Source organism: Chiloscyllium plagiosum, unplaced genomic scaffold (genome assembly GCF_037043375.1).
Source record: "Chiloscyllium plagiosum isolate Xiang-an unplaced genomic scaffold, Cpla_swu_hap1 HiC_scaffold_5, whole genome shotgun sequence".
Taxonomy (NCBI): domain Eukaryota; kingdom Metazoa; phylum Chordata; class Chondrichthyes; order Orectolobiformes; family Hemiscylliidae; genus Chiloscyllium; species Chiloscyllium plagiosum.
Window position 1 is genome coordinate 10392184 of NW_028270143.1, and position 20311 is coordinate 10412494.

General features: G+C 40.6%; 1 protein-coding gene across 2 annotated transcripts in view; it reads right to left on the minus strand.

Moving 5' to 3' along the window:
- The window catches only part of LOC122549709 (dual 3',5'-cyclic-AMP and -GMP phosphodiesterase 11A-like), a 306454-nt gene that overhangs the window by 8491 nt on the left and 277652 nt on the right, over nt 1-20311 (minus strand). For both annotated transcript variants that reach the window (XM_087986987.1, XM_043689585.2), the window contains exons 18-19: nt 20212-20286; nt 10391-10474 (exon numbers count right to left, since the gene is read on the minus strand). In XM_087986987.1, coding sequence (XP_087843113.1) covers nt 10391-10474; nt 20212-20286 — 159 coding nt within the window. The remainder of the gene's footprint in view (nt 1-10390; nt 10475-20211; nt 20287-20311) is intronic.

A 20311-nucleotide genomic window follows, 5' to 3' on the forward strand; every position in this document is an offset into this window, starting at 1 on the left:
CCAAGGCTGTCAGTGAAAACAACTGCCTGCGTGAATACTGAGCAGGTGTTCTTGTGATGCACAGAAGTGTTGTTTAAGATTACTGAGATGGGAATCTGGAATACTAGCTATAATTTCCTGTCATTGCTTTCACCAGAGACATCATCAGACATCTTGTAAGTGCATGAATGACAGGTTTATCATGAGACACAGGATTGTAACAGCTATGATAATCTGTTAAATCTTTCTGCAAGGTCTTTGAACACCTCATTCTGCAACACAGTCGATGAATTTTCTATAAGCTTGCTTGTCAATGCCATTTTCATTTTCACCATTTGCCAACAACAAGGTTTTTATGACACAATAACAAGGTCAGATGAAGTTTCCTTATTTGTGAAATAAAACAAATACATTTAAACAGCTGCCGACAAGTGAGCAAATGTAATAATGGTAAAATGAGAAGCCTAATTTTGAAGCTAAATTGAACATACACGTGACTTTTGTTTCAAATTTACCTTCCATCTTGTTTTCAAAGATTAATTGTATGCAAATTTAATGTGAGCCTTGTGAGTCAGAAGTAGAAGCTCTTCCTGGCCTATCCAAGAAGCCCTCAATTCACAGGTTCCTGAAGACCAGGATCCCTTGATATGATTCCTTTTCACATCAACTTCCTTTTCACCCACTTCTGCCCATCAACTAGGCCGTCCTTGTGGTCAGTGTGAAATTAAGATTAAAATATTAGTGAATCCCTTCCATTACATTTGGCAGGATCTGCACGATAAGAAACTTGCTGGATTTCTTCATTTCAGCCCCCCCATTAAATTTAGTCGTGCCAGAATTTTACAACATCACGAGTCACAGCCTTCAGGGATAGGGAAACGACATGAGGAGAAAAGCATTTGAAACTAGAAGGGCATGGGGTTGGATTTTACGGCCATCCTGGTGGGTGTGTGTTGGCAAGAGCACATAAAGTATGTCAGGTGGCTAGCCCATCACCTAATCCCACTCTCAACCTTCCCCCATGGCATGAAACCCCATCAGTTCGATGGACAAACACTCAAATCAGCAGCCTACCTAACATTCTGTAAAAAAAAATGCAATTGAACTCAAAAATAAATGGACTTGAATATTACCTTAGTTACACCCCAATATGGTTGGTGTGGCATAACTCAGCTTGTGGTGCAATGTTAGTGCATCTAATTCTGGATCAAATTATGTTCAAATTATGCAGATTTACTGGATTGGTCATCGAGCTTTGTGACTCTGTGGTAGTGTCCCTGCCTCTGGACTGGACAGTCTGCCTTCAAGACCCAACTGTACCAGAAGTATATCATATCATGTCTGAACAGGGTACTTCAAAGTACGAATGTATGTTGTGGACAAACAGGAAGGAGTAAAAAAGGTTACGTTTTTTGATCTAACTGGTTAAAAGATCGCAAGTAAGAGCTGGAACATTATTTTGAGAGATGATTTGTGCACATCAGGGTAAAGCCCTCTAAGATATTACCTCTAACCCCCTATACCTACCACTTGGCCATTAAAGCCAAAACCCTCAAATATCTTTCATTCCTACCTCGGCTCCTTGATCACTCCTGATCAAAACTGTGAACTTAGGTTTTTCCAGAGACCATGTCCTCGTCATCTGTGGACTAGCCTGCAGTCTCAGCCACACCTGTTCCTACATTCTGGTGTGGCTTGGACTGCTGGACCGCTAATCAGATTTTTTAGGAAGTGATATTTCTTCCGAGGGGGATGGGCAGTACTACTGCCCAAGAAAAACCCAGTCTCCCAAACTCATCAAATTCTGTCCACTCTACCTGGCCTTACAATTTAATACATTGCAAAGATGATCATTTCATAATAAGCTTACAGTATCAGTAAGCTGCTGATTTCACTTTGATATAAGAAGATTAAATGAGTGAAAACTTACAATTAATGTATCCTGTAGAACGAAGCTTAGCACTTGAATTGCACTGGTAAATGATTCAATGGAAAACTTTAAACAGCTCCATTCTCTTGCAAAGCAACACTGAATTAATGGTGCAAATTGGTGTCACCTTGTTAGAAATTACAACAACCAGTCAAAGCAATACAATCCATGATTATTTCAACATGTCTTATTCATTTCTACTTTCTAACTGGTGTAATTTATTATGTAACAACCAAACAAATAAAAGGTTATTGGCAATGGAGGCACTGGAACATTAAAATTCAATAATTTAAGAGAAAGGGTGGAACTATACTTTTTAATATATTATTGTGATTCTCAGCAGCAAAGGTGTATCAGCGCCAGCACTCAGTGGACAGGACATTACTGCTCGGGTTTAGAATAGCAGCAAAGTCTGATGGTGACCATTTAAATGCCAGGAAGATACTTTATACCATTGGGCACCCTACAGAACTGACAGAGGTAGATTAGATTAGATTACTTACAGTGTGGAAACAGGCCCTTCGGCCCAACAAATCCACACCGACCTGCCGAAGCGCAACCCACCCATACCCCTACATTTACCCCTTACCTAACACTACGGGCAATTTAGCACGGCCAATTCACCTAACCTGCACATTTTTGGTCTGTGGGAGGAAACCGGAGCACCCGGAGGAAACCCACGCGCACACGGGGAGAATGTGCAAACTCCAAACAGTCACCTGAGGCAGGAATTGAACCTGGATCTCTGGTGCTGTGAGGCAGCAGTGCTAACCACTGTGCCACCATGCCACCCACCTTTTCCTGTCAGTTCTCCTAACAAGGGTTAGGCCGCATCGGGTTGATTAAATCCCATCCATGACTGTAAACACAGTGATAGATCTCTTCAGGGAACTGATCAAACCTCACAACTCGCAAAATGCTTGAGATTAGAGTTGTAAAACCTGAATCTGAAACTCAAAATAAAAAGTTGACAAGTTAGTGGAACTTGTCTGCACCTCGGATGGATGGATGGATGGCCTGTGCTTACCAACAAGAATGGTCTATCAGCCACACTGCGATGCTAGGGACTCCTGCTTCAGTAAGTCTCCAGGGTCAAGTCTATGACACAGTGCTCTCAGTTCAGAGCAGTGCATGAAAGTACACATCTCCGAAATCAAAGAACCAAGAGATGCTTCCTGGGAGGAGCCCAAACCATGAAATGAACTACAACCCCCACCATTTTCACCCTAATCCCTTTAAAGTTAAATATGATCAGGATTTGAACCAGAATGACTACCACATTTTGAAGAAGGCCATTCAGTCTCAGTTCCCTGCAAAAGTAAGCCAGCTAATTCCACTCCCTGTCGTTTCCCTGCAACCCATGCCAATCTTTTACTCCTCAGGTGCTTATTCGATTCTCTTTAGAAAGGCAGAGTTGGATCTGCTACCGCCATGCTCTCTGACAGGGTCATCCAGAACCTGACCATTTGCTGCAGAAAAAGGCTTTTCCTTTTGACGCCCTGTTTGTTGTATGATTTTCAATAATTTTGGGATAATTTATTGATTATGCTCACGGATGGAGGAGCGGTTACACCAAATAGAAATACAAGCAAATAACAGATGCTTTGCATACATGTTTTCACCCATTAGTTGGAAAGCTGTAGATTTGCACTCTAAGGTTAAGCATCCTCATTGCTCACATGAAATTGGGAAAAACAGCTCTTGTTTCTTAAATGTTGGCAGTCGTCCCTAATTCTTTTAATACTAAGGTTGACAGTTACATTATTTCTAGTCTAGTTATATGTCTTGAGACATAATTTTGCAAGGCTTTTCTCCTGGAAGTAAAGAAGTGGGACTTGACTCAAAGGCTGATTGCTTGAGCTGTTGTATTCGACACTGTTAAGATTACTTTAGTCTGTAGGACAGCTAATACTGTCACCTTTGCCGTTGATACTTCTGGAATCAAGTTTTCATTTTCTCCCACACTGATATTTTCACATTTGCTATTCATAATCACAAGTGAATCCAAAACCTAATAATCTGAGATCTTTCTTGTGCAAAATCCTGCACACTACGAGCCCAACCATTTCCAGCATTATTGACTTATTACACCCTAGTAATTTGACTTCATAGGCTTCATCGTTCTTTTCAAATCCCTCTAATCAATCCCCAATTCTACTTCAGAAATCTTCTTTAGCCTCACTTAGACACTTTGTTTATCTGAGTCCAGATTACTACTCATACCCAACCCTCTGCTTCTGTGACCAACGCAGTCCTTCAGTCATTTCTCTTGTAGTCTTTTCCTAAACAATTTTTCCTTGTTATTGTCTATGGTTACTTCTGTTTTTCTTTGTTTCTAACTCACTACTCCCTGCACCCACCAGGAAGCAGCTCCGGATCATCTTTTACACGAGGAATCATATGTAAAAGAAAGTTGTCGCTATCAGTTCAAATGCAGCTTAAAAATATTGAACTATTCTTATAAATAATTTTAAAGAATAGAAAATAGAAATAATAATTTTGGAGCGATGTTCCACATATGGTTCACCACACACTGTTCCCTTGCCCCCAAGGAGTACTTTGACCGATAAGATTAAAGTCTGCTATGCCTCAGATGCTATGCTAATATCACCATCCCCCTCCTTAAAGGAACAGCCACAAATGAGATGCACAAATGCACATTGTATGAAGATCATGATCAGAAATGTGTATGGTTCAGGTGTTTTTATCATTAAATTGCAAAACAGTTATGATTTCGCCATGACACAAGACAAACATTTACTGATTGAGGTGGAACTGGAGAAATGGATAATAAGATAGGGAAATAAATAAATTGAGGTGGAGATAGATAGTGAGGATATGAATACAGAAAAATAAACATACATAGATAGAGGAACAAAGATAAATTACAGACTTAAAGATAAACATAGAGGAGAAACAGTGATGATATTAAAAATTAAAAGAGAAAGATTTTATAATTATGTATTTCACTTTAGGCCTTTTGTCACTTATAAATTCATGCATCCAGTTGTTTTATTTACGTTCCTTCATTATTTTGCTGATTCCTTTTGTTTCATGTTCTTCACTTTACTTCCTTGCAGAGTTTATTTATTTTTGTACTCCATCCATGTCTTTTGTGTTTCTTTCACTTTACCCCTCATACAGCACTAGACAAGTCCCCATACACATACTTCATCAAACATTCATTTTCAAATGAATATCACCATCTCAGGTGACTGAAGGTATGGATAAATAAACCTACACAAATTTGTTCCTTCTTGGGTCGGGTGTACATTTGGTTCACTGCTAAGCTGCATTCACCAATAATCTTCACAGACAGGCTCTGCTATACTTGGAAGTGGTTAAAGACTGGATCATATTTAAGAAGTATCTATCACAACATCAGATGCTACATTTTGTATATACATCTTCATAAACATCTTCTACAGATAAATAATGTCAGAGTTTGAGATCATTGAATTATTTTGAACATCTATTTTATGGAGATTTGTAAACATTTCCAAAGGGTTAAATACTAGTTTTCATCATTTAGGCTGCAAGTATATATTGTCACAGCTGAAGCAGAAATCAAAACAAACATTCCACATTCTCTCATTTGCTCTCTTCATAAAATACTATACTGCTTTGCTGCATCTGGTCCTGAAATGTGAAATTATAAGAAAGTCCATTTCTAAAATGTCATTAGAAAAGGATTAAAAAGTGCTGTACACCAATGCTCCCCGACACCCATTGCTTTATAAAAAATGCATTTTGTGCATATCTAGATGTTCAATTGAGAATTACTGAAATTGAGAACAATGTCATTTTTTTCCCTGAACTGTAGCTTCATTATACAGCTTCCTGAGTTCAGACTTTTAATCATTATCAATCACACTTATTACAGCAGAATTGTCATATCATGACTGCACTGTGCTAAAATATAAAGCACAGCACTATCCTGTGCAATTTCACTCTTTATTGCATGAGATTTACAAAAAAATGAATTAATAAGTAAAACTCAGCTTGCTATTGCTTGCCTCTCTGGCTGTAAGTGAGGTATAAGTTTTATTTATAATCACAAAAATATCCATTAAAAGCCACCATGAAGCAGTGCAGGGAGATCTCATTTAGAAGCACTTCCCTTAAACTAGTGCTGGTATTAAATTTTCTTTTGCTCAATTCATATTTTTATCAAGTGAAGTATTTTATATTAATTTAGATTTCTTTACTACAACATGATGAAAATAAGAATATTGTTATAAAATCAATGATATAAAATGGTATGTCAGAATGAAAAATTCACTCCCTCTGCACTCAGCCACTCAGGTTTGAATGTGGACCAAACAGTAGTTGGTTGCAATCCAATAAAAGGGGTGATAAAGGGCAAGACATTGTAGAGTAGATTTGCACTGAGACAAAAAGTGCACTGAAGAACGTTGAATGGAGTGAAACACACACCCATTCAATCAGAACCAACAACAAAACAATCATTTGTGCTCTACAGTCGACATGTGATCCTCACTTACTTATGATCCTTCACACATGACATCAAGCTGCTCCCTAACAGCCAATTACCAGACCAGAAAAACCTGGTTAAATATTATTGTCATAACAATATTGTTTCAAATCTCTTTGCCTCATCAAAGCCTGGTAATCAATTTCTCCAATGGAACTTTTCCTTGGCAAAATAAGAATGTTTTGAATGTCTGCAATGATACACAGACCCTGAATATTTCACAGTAATCTTATTCAAGGGGGAAATGTTGATGATATCATTTATCTATCATTCCCTTCTAACAATTCACAATGGAATGTGGTAATCGATTAAAGAATTTGTGTTAGGTTTATCGAAGGCTGCACTCGGTACAAATGACTGGCATCATATCATGCTCAAAGGCTACCTTTGTGGTCTGTTCTTTGCTGTTAGCTGCTAGTACTGCACTTCTATGCAGATTAGACATTTGCTGAGAGTAGAATAAGAGCTATTTATAGAGAGAGAGAGAGAGAGAGAGACGAGCAAGGTAGATTCAAAATGCAATAAAAATTTGCTTTTTCTGTATGTGTGTTTGTATAAATGCTTTCGGACCATATTTGTTGTTGATTTTTAGTTGAAAATGTTTTTTTTGTTGCATTCCCTGGACTTGCCTTTCCATCCCTTTCCACAGGGTGGAGTAATCTGACACATTGACTTTGGTCTTCAGCAAAAAAAAATGAGTAAGGAGAGTTAGTCAGAGAACAGACCAAAACTTCATGTTTCTTCTGAGCAAATAGCCAAAACAGCTAAATGACCATCAAATATTTAACTGGCTAATGTCAGGCCTTCCACATGATTAAGCCCAGCGTGGACTGGAAATTCCAACTGCGAGCTATGTGCCAATTAGAATCTGTTAGCTATCTAATGCCACACATTGGCTGGAATGGCTGCTGCTGAGAATGCTCTAAGGCCCAGCCATGAACCCAAGGACATGGTGAATGAAGGCAGGGTAGGAGCTGAGCTGAGAGGCTTGATGGCAGGGAGGAGAGGGATCACATAGAGACGTACAGCACGGAAACAGACCCTTCAGTCCAACCCGTCCATGTCGACCAGATATCCCAACCCTACCTGCCAGCACTTGGCCCATATCCCTCCAAACTCTTCCTATTCAAATACCCATCGAAATGCCTTTTAAATGTTGCAATTGTACCAGCCTCCACTGCTTCCTCTGGCAACTCATTCCATACACGTACCACCCTCTGCATGAAAAAGTTGCTGTTTAGGTCTCCTATATACTTCCCCTCTCACCCTAAACCAATGTTGTCCCCCCACCCCAGGGAAGAGACTTTGTCTAAGGCAGCGGTGTGGTTTTTAGTGACCCCTCTCTCCCCAATGCCTGGATCCTCAATCAGACAGTCGGTGTCTGCAAATAAGTCACTCTTAACCTTCAGAAGGTGCAAGGGCATTTTCGGTCCAGTTAAATCCCTAAGACACCACAGACTTCTGCTGGACTGACAGATAATCAACTTTAAGGTCTTCATTAATGAATGTCATTGCCTTTCCAACATAAGGATTCCTGGATTGGACCCCTGGCACCCCAAAAGAATTGGCAACTGTTCTCCTGATTCTGGGAATTCAATGCAGGTACTCATGCTCAATTGTCTGGGTCACCTTCTCATGTACTAACGGGTCTACCTTAGTGAGCACAGCTAAATCCAGCCCTTTTGGTAAATGTGCCCATGGTGCTAATCTACAAATACACTGAGCAATACAGGCTCTGAAGATGAGTTGGTTGAGCTGCTATTCCAGTTTTCTTTTAACATAAATTTATACCTGGCAAGATCATATTTCACAGCAGACTGTAGACTCATCCTGCAGCACTCAATATTGTTATGAATTACTACACACTAGGATTCTCAAAGCTGTCAGAATGACAGGGCATTTCTTGGAAGCCAGTGGTTCCACCTATCAGCACCGCCTCCAACCACTTGGCAAGTCAACAGCTGCAATGTATCGGCCTTGGTGTATCAGCCATTCCAATCCTCCCACTCCACAACATTGCAAACTGTTGCTGGGGAACCATCCACATGAACGTAGTCATCAGGAGGCTGGAAAGCTGGGAATTTGGATAACCCAGAAATCTCGGCTGTCAGCTCTTTGGTAGGGGTTCTTAGCAATTGTGAACAAGAGAATGAATGAGCTAAATTAGACATTTTATGGAATCGGGGTGTCAAGACTAGAGAGGAGAGTAGGCGACTGAAAAGTGGGGAGCTTGCAGGAGCAGAGATCAAAATGGAGGAACCAGGGATAGATCAAAAGATGAGGGGAGGGAGACTACAGAGTGGGCAGTTAGGGATTGAGAGACACTAGGCATTAAGTGATAAGAGATGTGGGTTTGGAGGTTAGCACTGCTGCCTCACAGTGCCAGAGACCCGGGTTCAATTCTCGCCTCAGGCAACTGTCTGTGTGGAGTTTGCACATTCTCCCCGTGTCTGCGTGGGTTTCCTCCGGGTGCTCCGGTTTCCTCCCACAGTCCAAAAAAAATGTGCATGTTAGATGAATTGGCCATGCTAAATTGCCCGTAGTGTTAGGTGAAGGGATGTAGGAGAATGGGTCTGGGTGGGTTGCTCTTCGGAGGGCTGATGTGGACTTGTTGGGCTGAAGGGCCTGTTTCCACACTGTAGGGAATCTAATCTAACCTAAAAAGAGCTAGGTATTGGTGCTTATGTGAGGAGCCAAATAAAAACTTGGGTGGTACATGGGAACCTAGATTTCCTGCAGTGCTAAATCAGCAGCAGTACACTGAATGATACAGAGAAAAAGTTGATAAAAAGATGATTATAACCTGGAGATCTTGGTGTGGGTAAACAGCAAAAGATGATTGCCACTGGTGGGCAAGTAAGCAACAAGGTCCTGGATATCAAGGAAGGAACTGTCAGAAAGGAACAGAAGGGAAGGAGGAAAGTTCTTAATAATGTAATTGGCCTTGGGCTATTTTACCATGGCGAATAGTGTCTAAAACACAACTTCAAAGGAAATAAGATAAACATTTGAAAAAGAAGAGATATATAAAAAGGTCTTGAGGTTAAAAAATCCAAGTTACAGGAGAGAGTCTTAATGTGTTAGGTTGTATGGGATCTTCTTGTGCTGTAATAGCTACACTTCTCTGAATACTCTCCTTTATTCCTACTGGTTGTTTAAAATTGTTGGTACCTAGCTAAGTTTAGGATGTGGCCCCATGAGAAGGGCTACAAACATCAAGCCCCATTAGTTTGGTACAGTTGGTCTGTATTACCTAGCATTGATGTCTGAAGTCCAAACAAAGGTCAGTTCTTACCAAGTGTTCCAGTTCAGAGTTGTCACCTTCACAATCTGTGCAGGCAGGCACAGTCAACTGCAAATAGTGGAGTACTGAGAGAAACTGACTGTGGTTTCATGGCACGATACAGGATTATTGTTACTAATTACAGACAGGCTATTACCAGTCCCATGTAGCCTATTAGTGATTTTACATACATGTTACTGTTGGCTATGAGTGGCATCTTGAGTATTGCCATTTTATGATTAGTTACCAGTGTAATTTCAATGAGTTACCATTAGCTACTGGTCAAAGTATTCCCCATCTCTGGTTCTCCTCTGTGAAATACTCTCAACCTTTAACTTCCTACCTTTGCCCGCTCACTGGAGTTCTCCTAGAACCTTGTTGCACACTGATATAAAACTGGGCACAAAGTAATCCACTCCAAATAGTATTGGGTAAATGCAATAATATTTTGTCGAAGTCTTGGGATCAGGTATCACAGGATCAAGTGTCATGTGACAAATCATGGGTCAGAATATTATGTAATCAAAACTCAACACGCGTAACTAAAAGATTCAAATGCACATTGAAAAATACCTGTATTTTCTTTAAACGATATGTTCCACAACATTTTAATTATTTTAAAAATCATTTTAAGAAAACTGGCTGAGGTGGAATAACTCAGCACAATACAAAGAAGCACAGTTTGTTTCAAATTTCAAAGTACCTCAAACAGTGGCTTGCAGATCCCATCAATCCATTCCAGTTGTAACCCCGGCAACTCATCCTTCCTGTTTCGGTCAAAGATAGCCTGTAGAATATTTGCAAAGATAGAATTGTGTTTCAGCACACGTCCAAGAGTGCAGTTACTGCAGGACCTGACATTCACGGATTGCTAATAGCAGTAATAACTCAGAGTTTTTCATGAATTTTTACCTACATTTTGCATGTTCACTATCAAGGTCAAAAGATTAATTCATTGCTCACTCCATGCATGTATGATTTTTGAGCAGGAAGATGCATTAATTTTGTTAAAAGCAAACAAAATAATGAAAGACTCCTAATGAAGGGAAATTATAGCACAAGTCAAATAAGGTGTTGACAACCTATAAATCATCCATCCCTAGTGTGCAATTTATAATCAAATTATGAGTGCAGTTCAGCAGGATGCATTTGCCTACACATCAATGTATTTCACTCGGTGTCAGCTGTGACATTATTGTAGGCAGGCTGGTTGCCTCAGACCACAATATTTAAATTCGCATAGGCTTTTTAAAAAAAAACTGCATTAGAAGCACAGAAAAATGACAAATCCCTAGTTTGTTTACTGTAACTGAAGACTTGTTTAAAATGATACTCTTGTGGAAGTGTGAACACCAAAAATGCAGCAAGTTTAAAAGTAGGCCTATATAAATAGCTGGCACAATAATCACTGTGACAGCTGTTAAAGGTCACATTAGAACTCACTTTAATTGGCCGTCTTAGCCTTGTCCCCAGTGAACACGTGGGATCACAGCAAAAAAACTGCTAAGGATTTAGCACTAACGTGAGACCAGTTCCTCAATCATAAATTGTAACAGCTGATCCAGAAATCAGAGGGTATGGAATAGACTGGATGTACCAAAATGCTGAAGATGGTCTTCTGAGAATCAGCTAGATATGCAATTTTATTGTAATATATAGACCGCCCAGTATTGTCACACCTGATTTAAGAGTCCTGACTATTATCACAGGACAGAGAATGGTCAAATAAATCTACTCTACAGAATCTTCATCCAGGATGTGAGATTCAGAAAGCTTCCTATACAATTATATGGAAATTACATTTTAAAATGTGTGCCCAATTGTAAAAGTTGCATACCTATCTATTCCAAAAAAAACAAGTTGTTTTTGGGAAAAAAACGTATTTCATATAAAAGTGTGACTATGCATTTTGAGTCTTTTCTACATTATTATTAGCTATTTTTAAAGCAAATTATATTCTATTTACAACCTTTGATTTCTAATGAAAGTTATTCTCTGGCACCCACAGATGGTATTTTCCTTCCATGTGCCCTAAAGCAAACAAACACATTGGATGGAATTTTCCCATTTGCAGTTCGGGCTGTGAGAAGCAGAATGACTTTTCTCACACAATCTTCCACTCTTCACTGCATTCAGTTGCACAACTGGGCTCTCATGTACCTTTCTTGAGGAGCCGGATGACTAGAGAGGTGCAAAGGCTTTCACAATGCTAGCACCACCTCAGACACCGGAGCCAGGTATTGGCTGGCACAGTGTGGTGCTCAATCAGTACTGAATATACAGCCCAGAGGAAAGCTCTCCATTTCATGAACAGGGACCTGAAAATGTTGGTGGGCAGGGTGTTAGAGTGAAGAGGGTTCACAGGAGGCCATACCACCAGACCAAGTCAACCTGGATCCACATGACAGTACAGGTCAGTGCGGTGTGCCAAGATAATTGGGAAGCCCAGTAGTTTAGGAAGACCACCAGTGGTCTTCTTTGCTTCACAAGGGTAAGAATCACTATCACCTTCTCGCTGCCTTGCACTCACAAGGCAAATACTCACTCTAACCTTGCCACATTTGCACATGCTTCTCACCAGGGCTCACGGGGTCCAACTCTCAATCGCTTGCATATTTCAAGGGCTCTCACCCACTTCATCCTCCCAAACTATCAATCCTTCTTGACCCCTGCACTTCCTACTTGCTCACTGGGACACCTCACCATCTCTCCTGCTCGTGTTTCACAACTAACAGCTCTTCTCTCATACTCACTTCTTTTGTTCTATGAAGCAAAGGGAAAGACTATCAAGTCAGCTCTTCAAGTCAGCACCAACCCTCCAAACGTCATCCCATCCAGATCCACCATGCCACACCCTAATCCCATGATACTGCATTTGCCGTGACTAATCCACCTTACCTGCACATCTTTGGATTGAGAGAGGAAACCAGAGCACCTGGAGGAAACAGATGCAGACATGAGGAGAACGTGCAAATTCCACATGGACAATCACCCAGGATGGAAGTGAACCCAGGTACCTGTGCTGTGCTTGCCAGTGTGCCACCCATTGTAAGAAAATGGGCCACCCATGGACCAATGTCTCCACTGCACCTCAAATAGGTTGCACTTGACCTGTAGAACTAACTGTGGCCTAATCGCTGGACTGCAAGGACACATAACTCTAGATTCTTATAGGATTATGTGATTGACCTTGACCAACCACCTGGACTACAATAGGAGGAGTCCCTTGACTCAGTGTAGCAGTATCCCATAGTAACCTTCAGCCCACTAAGGAGTAACCCCTCTGACTTTTACACATGGCCGTTTGATTGAAACAGATATAGCGTATCTACATCATCATCATCTGTGATATTGACGTGTCATTAACACCTCCCGCCCCCTTGACAGTTCAATGTGATGCATTGTGACATCAGCTGCCTCTTCCTCTGCACCAAAAAGTAATGTAAGCCATAGTGGCTGACAGCCTCCAAGGAAGCGCAAAGTGCATGAAAGCACAAAGAAATAAAGCTAAGAGCCATAAACTTCCACCCATGCTATGCCTGTAGATTATTTGCAACACCAAGATATACAAACAAGGAGTTCAGATTTCTGTTATCAACTTACTAAATTAAGCTTTCCAAAAGCAAAAGTAGAGACCAGTTTTACAAGAACAAAACATTTTCATTTATATAGCGTCTCGAGTCTTTAGGTTGTTCAAAATGTTTGGTGAATTGGTCATGTTAAATTGTCTATAGTGTCCAGGGATGTCTAGGTTGGGTGGATTAACCATGGTAAATGCAGCAGTACAGGGATAGATTGGCAGGGGGAGGGCAGGGGTCTGGGTGAGATGCTCTTCGAAGGGTCTGTCTGGATTCAATTGGCCAAATGGCCTGCTTCTATACTAGGGATTTTATGATTCTATGCTTCCTAGTCATTAATTTGCATTTGAAGGGCGGTTACTCTTATCATATAATTAAACGTGACAACGAATCGGTGCGTGGAAGATCCTACATTTAAGCAATACATAAATAATACTTCAATTCATTGAATAATAAATACATTGCTTTATGGTGGGGGTTAAACATTGCCGGCATATCAGACTTGTTGGTGCCATAGGACCTTTTATGTCCACCTGAACCAGTGGTATAATGTTGTTGCAGCATCCTGGAATGCTACTTTGTAAATGTGTAAATGTTAACAACTTGCACTTGCTCCTCAAAACGTGACACTGCTTGTCTGATCTGAACAGCTAAATGGGCTCTTGGTTTAATAACTTCAATAATGTACTACCCACTCAGTACAACAGTCGCATTCAAATCCTGGGGCCTTTCAACTGAGTTGAAATGATAACCAACTAATGAGTTACCCTTTATTTGCTCCTAGTGGAGATGCTGGGTCACATTATTCATCACCTCGGCTGGCCTGGCCACCACATAGAAAGGGAACTCTCATATAGGACAGGAGGAAAAATCAGTTGGATTCTGTGTGTAACCCTCCCTGATTTTCCTTTCTGATCTCAGGCAATGCTGAGTGGTAAAGACACAACTCTAGGACTTTAAGGTAGGTTCTTTTCAAGTTTATTGATGACATTATTACACATAACAAGTAAATAAATTGTTGTTCCCTTTTCACAATGGAAAATCACAGGTCATAACCATCACTGTATCACAATGTCTTGGAGCTCCACTGTGCTGCACTATTGTTCTGTACTATAAAGATGTGTTTTTGCTTTAAATGCAAGTGAAGAACATAAAGGGACCAGGTTCAAAGATTTACTACGTATGACAGGGTGAACAGCCTGAATTCATATACACAGTAGTCATGACACTTTCACTGAAATATCCTAGGTTAATAATTGCTGCCACTGATATTAATTCAGCACTGCAGTAATTTCTAGCCTGGCTCCTAGGTGATGTCATTTGCACTCAGCAGTTAAATGAAAATATTTAAGAATATTACAAAAGTAGACAAAGGAAAGCATATGAATGTCAATTTTAATCTTAATTCCCTGGACCTGTTTGAGTTTTAAATGAGCACTGAAGGTAAAGCTTCTTCTTTAAATATTTTGACACAATATGGGATTGTTGTGAATTCATATACATGACAGGAACATACTTGGCAAGTATCCTCAGTATCACACTGAGCTGGACCATATCAGATCTTTCAATGTGCTGTACTATTATCAATGGGAAGGATATTGCTGCAAACCTTCTTCACACTGGGCCGAAACACAGAACTGAGATGTCAGATAATAACTCTCCTGTATGTCCAAACGGAGGAAGTAAAATAGAAATGATTAAAATCTGAAGTAACCCGCTGGCACCCAGGTTAGGAAATGTCATCTAGGACTGTAGCTGCTTCAAGCCCAATCGTGCCAAACACTTGATGAATTAACAACCAGGCAAGATTTTTCTCAGCTCTACTGGGCAAACTGGAGCCATGGAATCAATCTTCCTCTGGCTGAAGTTTACATTGGCTTCAGGAGTCAAATAAGAGATTGTTGATTTACTGTTAACTCAAGCCAAATCTAATCTGGCGAAACTGCATTTCACATGAGAATTCAAAGCATTTGGTGGGATATCAGATACTGCTCTCCTCTCTTATGGTTGGCATAAGGTGCACTTTGTGATTTCTAGCCATAGTTTAGTGTTACCATTTCAGTAAGTTTTCTTGCATCAATAAATTGAGTAAAAGGACAGAATATTCATTATATATTTCTCTGGAATCATTATGCTGTTAGATACAGAAGGATTAATTTTCAGACTAAAGATGTAACTATTTAGCTCAGGTGAGGTATGGATTGCTCAGGATACTCAAAATGAGTGGGATGTGACTAACAACAGACTAACCCCTGTACTGCAATTTGAGAAAAAGTGCTTCATTTGCTTGATATCGTGGCACAATACACCTATCAGCTTTATGTGATACAAAACAGACATTAATCTTCAAGAAAAGTTTTCCAGCTGGAAAATCTAATGGTAATCTGGTTTCATTTGGCTGGGCAGTAGGTCTAACCAAATACTGAACAAAAACAGAAATTTCTGGAGAAACTCCACAAGTCTGGTGGTGTCTATGGAGAGGCAACAGAGGTAACGTTTCCAGTTCAATGACACTTCCTCAAAACATTAACTCGGTTTTCTCTCCACAAATGCTGCCAGGCCTGCTCCAGTAATTTTTATTTCAGAATTCCAGTTCTATGTTTTAAAATTCCAGTTCTATGTTGAGCTGTGTCTCATTGTTAGCACTCTAATCGAGTCAGCACGATTGAATAGTTCTGAATTATTTTCAGTTCAAAGTGATTGATGAACTAAAATACATTTCACATCTCTTAGTAAATGTGTCCCTTGGTGAAGTAACACAAATGTATGTCAATTAATTAATTTTTAAAACCAATATGTCTTTGAGTTTTAGGTAGAAACTGTGACCCTGTGGGCAGAATTTTCCCAGCCCCTGAATGACTCAGAAATAGCACGTCACTTGGGATAATATGGTGAGGTCAGAGAAATGAGATTCTCAATGTCAAGAACTTTTGTTTTCAACTTTCAACCCAAGGTGTGAGAGGCGGAGTGGTTAAAGGCGTTCACCTACTTCCTATGCTGAGCAATCTCCAGTTGGCTGAGACTGCTTTAGCTTGGGTACCAACCTCAGATCAAGTTTGGCACTGTCTGTTGGTATGACTGGTTATGGGGGATGAAGAAGTTCTAGCTGTGACCATTCTGTTGAACTGGAGCTCCAGGATACAAAGCAAGGTGCAATTTCTCTTGTCTGTCATGCTCAGAGCAAAGAACAGGAAGTGTGCATGGACTGACATTGCTTATTTGAGTGCACAACAGCCCCTTAAATATGGCGCAAACGCCAGGGATGCTGGTCAATTCTGAAATCTCCAGTGAGTTGTTCCAGGAACAGGGAGTGGTACGATGGGGTGAAATTCAGATGTGATATTCTCCATGAGGACAGAAACACTACTTAATGCAGTGGTGTTTTAAAGATACAGCAATAAAACCCACATGAATCACTCCACCAGACTCACATGTATTCTAAAAACCATAGTTTCGTTCTGCCCCTGAAGAATGGCAAACTGCACAGCAAATGAACTGGGACACATAATAGTGAGAGGCAAATACATGCAACTGGAACCCTCACTGCTTTCTAATGAGTTTCTCATCTTGCTATTGAAAGCTCGGGTGGAAAATCTCTCTCTGATACTGGACCCACCTCCCACCCAGGCTCATGCTGTACCATTCTCATTAATCCATTCAACATCCTCCCTGCTCACCCTCACTCAATCCAATCTGTAATCCCACTAATCATTTACACCCTCTGGGTGTGTGACCTACTCATTCACTCAGGAAATCACCCCCACCCACCTGAACCAACAGTAATATCTGTACATCCACTTTCATCTATGGTAATACATGAGAATAGTCCACATTGGTACAGAAAGAGTTGGGATGGATGGACAGCTGCTTTTCAACTGGCTCCTCACTTGACTGTAACGGTCCTAAACATAGCTCTTTGGCTGGATTGAGGTTTGCTGACAATCATTAAGCTTACTTCCTAGTTTTGATCTTCTCTAAGTGGCACAGCAAGACAGCAGTAATATCAGCCTGGTATTTCTGGTTGAAAGAGCAAAGCACAAAAAGACAAAGCAGGCCAATGCAAGGTAAGGAAGCTGCAAGCATCCAGGTGGGTTCAAAGTGAATGAGTGCAATGATGGTGAGTGAAGAGAGTAAAGAGCCCAGAGATGCAGCTGGCTCAAGTTGATGAGCTGGGCAGATGTCCCTGAGCGCACGGTGTCCTTGCTGCTGCTTTACAATGCAAGTTACCTGTGCGCAGCCAAGGTCCATCACTGGAGTGCAGAATCTTGCCATGTTGTTTGAGAATATTTTGCAAGATGCAGTGAGTTGAACTTGATGTCAAGAAGGGCCTCATTGAACATTCTGTCCAATTCTATCACTTACCTTGTTATGGTCCACATTATGGAGAACCTAGAAAGGCTCTGCCCTTGATAGCAACAATTCCTGCCAAGAAAGTCAGAATGTGTACTTGATGGTTCCAACTTACCAGTTGATCCTTTGAGCTTCTATCTTGGTCAGCTGACCACAACATTTCAAAACACATTCTAAGGGCAGCTCAACATATAAAAGGGTGAAGATGATAAGAGCATTACATTATAAGGGGCATTGCTGAGGGTGTATTTGGTTATCGATGGTTTTCAACCACCGTCTTGCCTTCAATGAGGGAGGGGGTTGTGTGAGGAGACAGTGCATAACAACGTTCGGCATACTGAGTTGTATTCCTGGGGCCTGGGGGATAAAATGAGGAGATTAATAGTTCAATAGAAGAGTTGGGTGGGAACATCAGGAAGATCAAAGTCAAAGAGGTTGACAGGGATGGTAATGCTGAAAGGAACATGAAGTTTTAAGAGGTCACCAAGACTGAGAGGTTGAGCCTGCAATACCCTCTGTATAATACTTCCTTTGTTCCCTTCCATCCTCATGCAAATACTACATCAAAATAGAAAATGGCTTCTACCGCACTTAGAATGGGAAGAGTACATTTTTATTCTCTCTCTGATGACGCAGTCTACTTTTGTGTGATGCGAAGCCCTTCAAGAGACAATTGCATTAAATAGACACTCATACAATTCATGTTCAAGAAATCTGTTTTCATATAGCTCTGTATTTGGACCTCATCCACCAACTTACCCTGTTGACTAAAAATACTGACCACAAGCAATCTTGACAATTTCATTCACCATTACAAATGAATCCTACTATCGCTGTGAAGCACAAGTAATGTCGGACGAGCTGTAAATATTCACCTTAGTTTCAACAATCACAATTGCCTTCTGAGGTTCCAGAGCCTGCAGAATGTGTTCAGGATCATCATTAACCTCTAGTGCATTTGGAGCAGCCTCCTAACATGAAGTTGCCAGCTACTGGTGTACTCATGATTCAGGATTGGCACAGACACTCATCTTTAATGGAATGCCATGCATTTGAGAGACAGGCAATGGCAGTATGGCAATACCCTGTTTACAGGAGCAGTTGCAATATGTCATAATGTCTAGAGTATCAGCAATTCCACACCGTCCTTCCACTGGGGCTGACAAAGGCCATAAGAAGTGTCCTCCACATCAGCTTCTCATGCAGGTCACGTCTGGGGTTTCATTGCAGTACTATTCAATTGAGTCACGCTTGGGTTCGGTGCTCCAGACAATTGAAGGAATCACAATGCTACGGGATGGTCAACGAGGATTTGGGATTGTATTGATTAAGACCATGAGAAATGTTCTCGAGACGAACTGCTCCTTCAGAATCCTACTGTGCAGCAGCATCAGCTTAAGCATCACAGCATTTCACTGTGAACTTCATACAACTTCTTTCACTGACTGTAAACTTCTGGGATTTGCAGAGAGCATCCCCTGTGTAATCCAAGTTGTAAATGCAGTGCATCAGTTGAAGTTTTCACGTTCATCCTGTTGTTTAACAAAAGGTAAGGTTACAAGTTGATGGAAGCCTTCACAACATCTGATGCTTTCTCGTTCAGCCATCATGAAATTTCATGTTAGTATGGTCACTATGGAAAGGATAGCGGTTATTCAGGCAGGATTAGAATATTGCATGGCCTGAAGAATGGCTAGCATCTCAATCTTCATTCCTGTAGCTGCAGCTAAAATGACTGTCACTCACATGATGAAAAATTAACATTTATTCATAAATGCAGTAACTTATTTATAATAAAATTCACTGGATTTCAGGCAGGATTGGAGAGGCCAGGTTCCCCTGGAGAGTCCTGAGACTTCTAGGGGACTTGCCTGTGCTTTTGCCTCTGCTGAGTAGGAGTGAGTAGAATGATAGACTGTAAATCTGTGTATATATCCACCAGACAGAGTGTGTTCAACCTGCATCTTCATAACAGCCTCCAACCTATCCACAGAGGCAACCAGGTGATCGCATATCTCAGGTAGCATGGTGCAGATAGTGTTGCTGGTCAGCCTTCAAGTTAGTTTCCTGAATGCCACTGACAAACACATCTTCTGTTCTTCTGCCTGCTTCTTGACTTTAATGATGTACACCTCTCTTGCCTGGGGTTGAGCAGGTTTAAACATGGCACCACCCAAGATTCTGGCAGTGATAAGTACTTAAACCTCTGGCAAGTGCAAGTTTGGCATCATAGCAGTATAGAGCATACATAATGAGATGAGCAGTGGAAAACTGTGTGAGGTAACTCACGAGAGCTCACAGAGAAAAACCCTCCGTGAAACTCCCTGAAATTGGCACAACCAATTTTTGGTCAAACTCAGCCCAAAATCCCCCACGGAGAATAAGTGAAGCATTTATTGAAAACCTTAAAAAAAAACAGATTTGGGGTCATTATTATACAACCAATTTTTAATTATTTTGAGAAACATAAATCAATGTTGCAAGTCTGCAGATACATTAATGTGTGACATTGATAGAATGAGTGATTGGAGACAACAGAAAACCAAAGTCAAGGTTTATCTTTAAAAAAACCCTGAATTTAAAATGTAATACTTACAGCTGGTGTTAGCTTCAGTTCGACCCTCTCTCTGTCCCCTTGTTCAAAGAATTCACTGGTTACCAATTCAGCTACCTACAATACATAAATGCAAATGCTC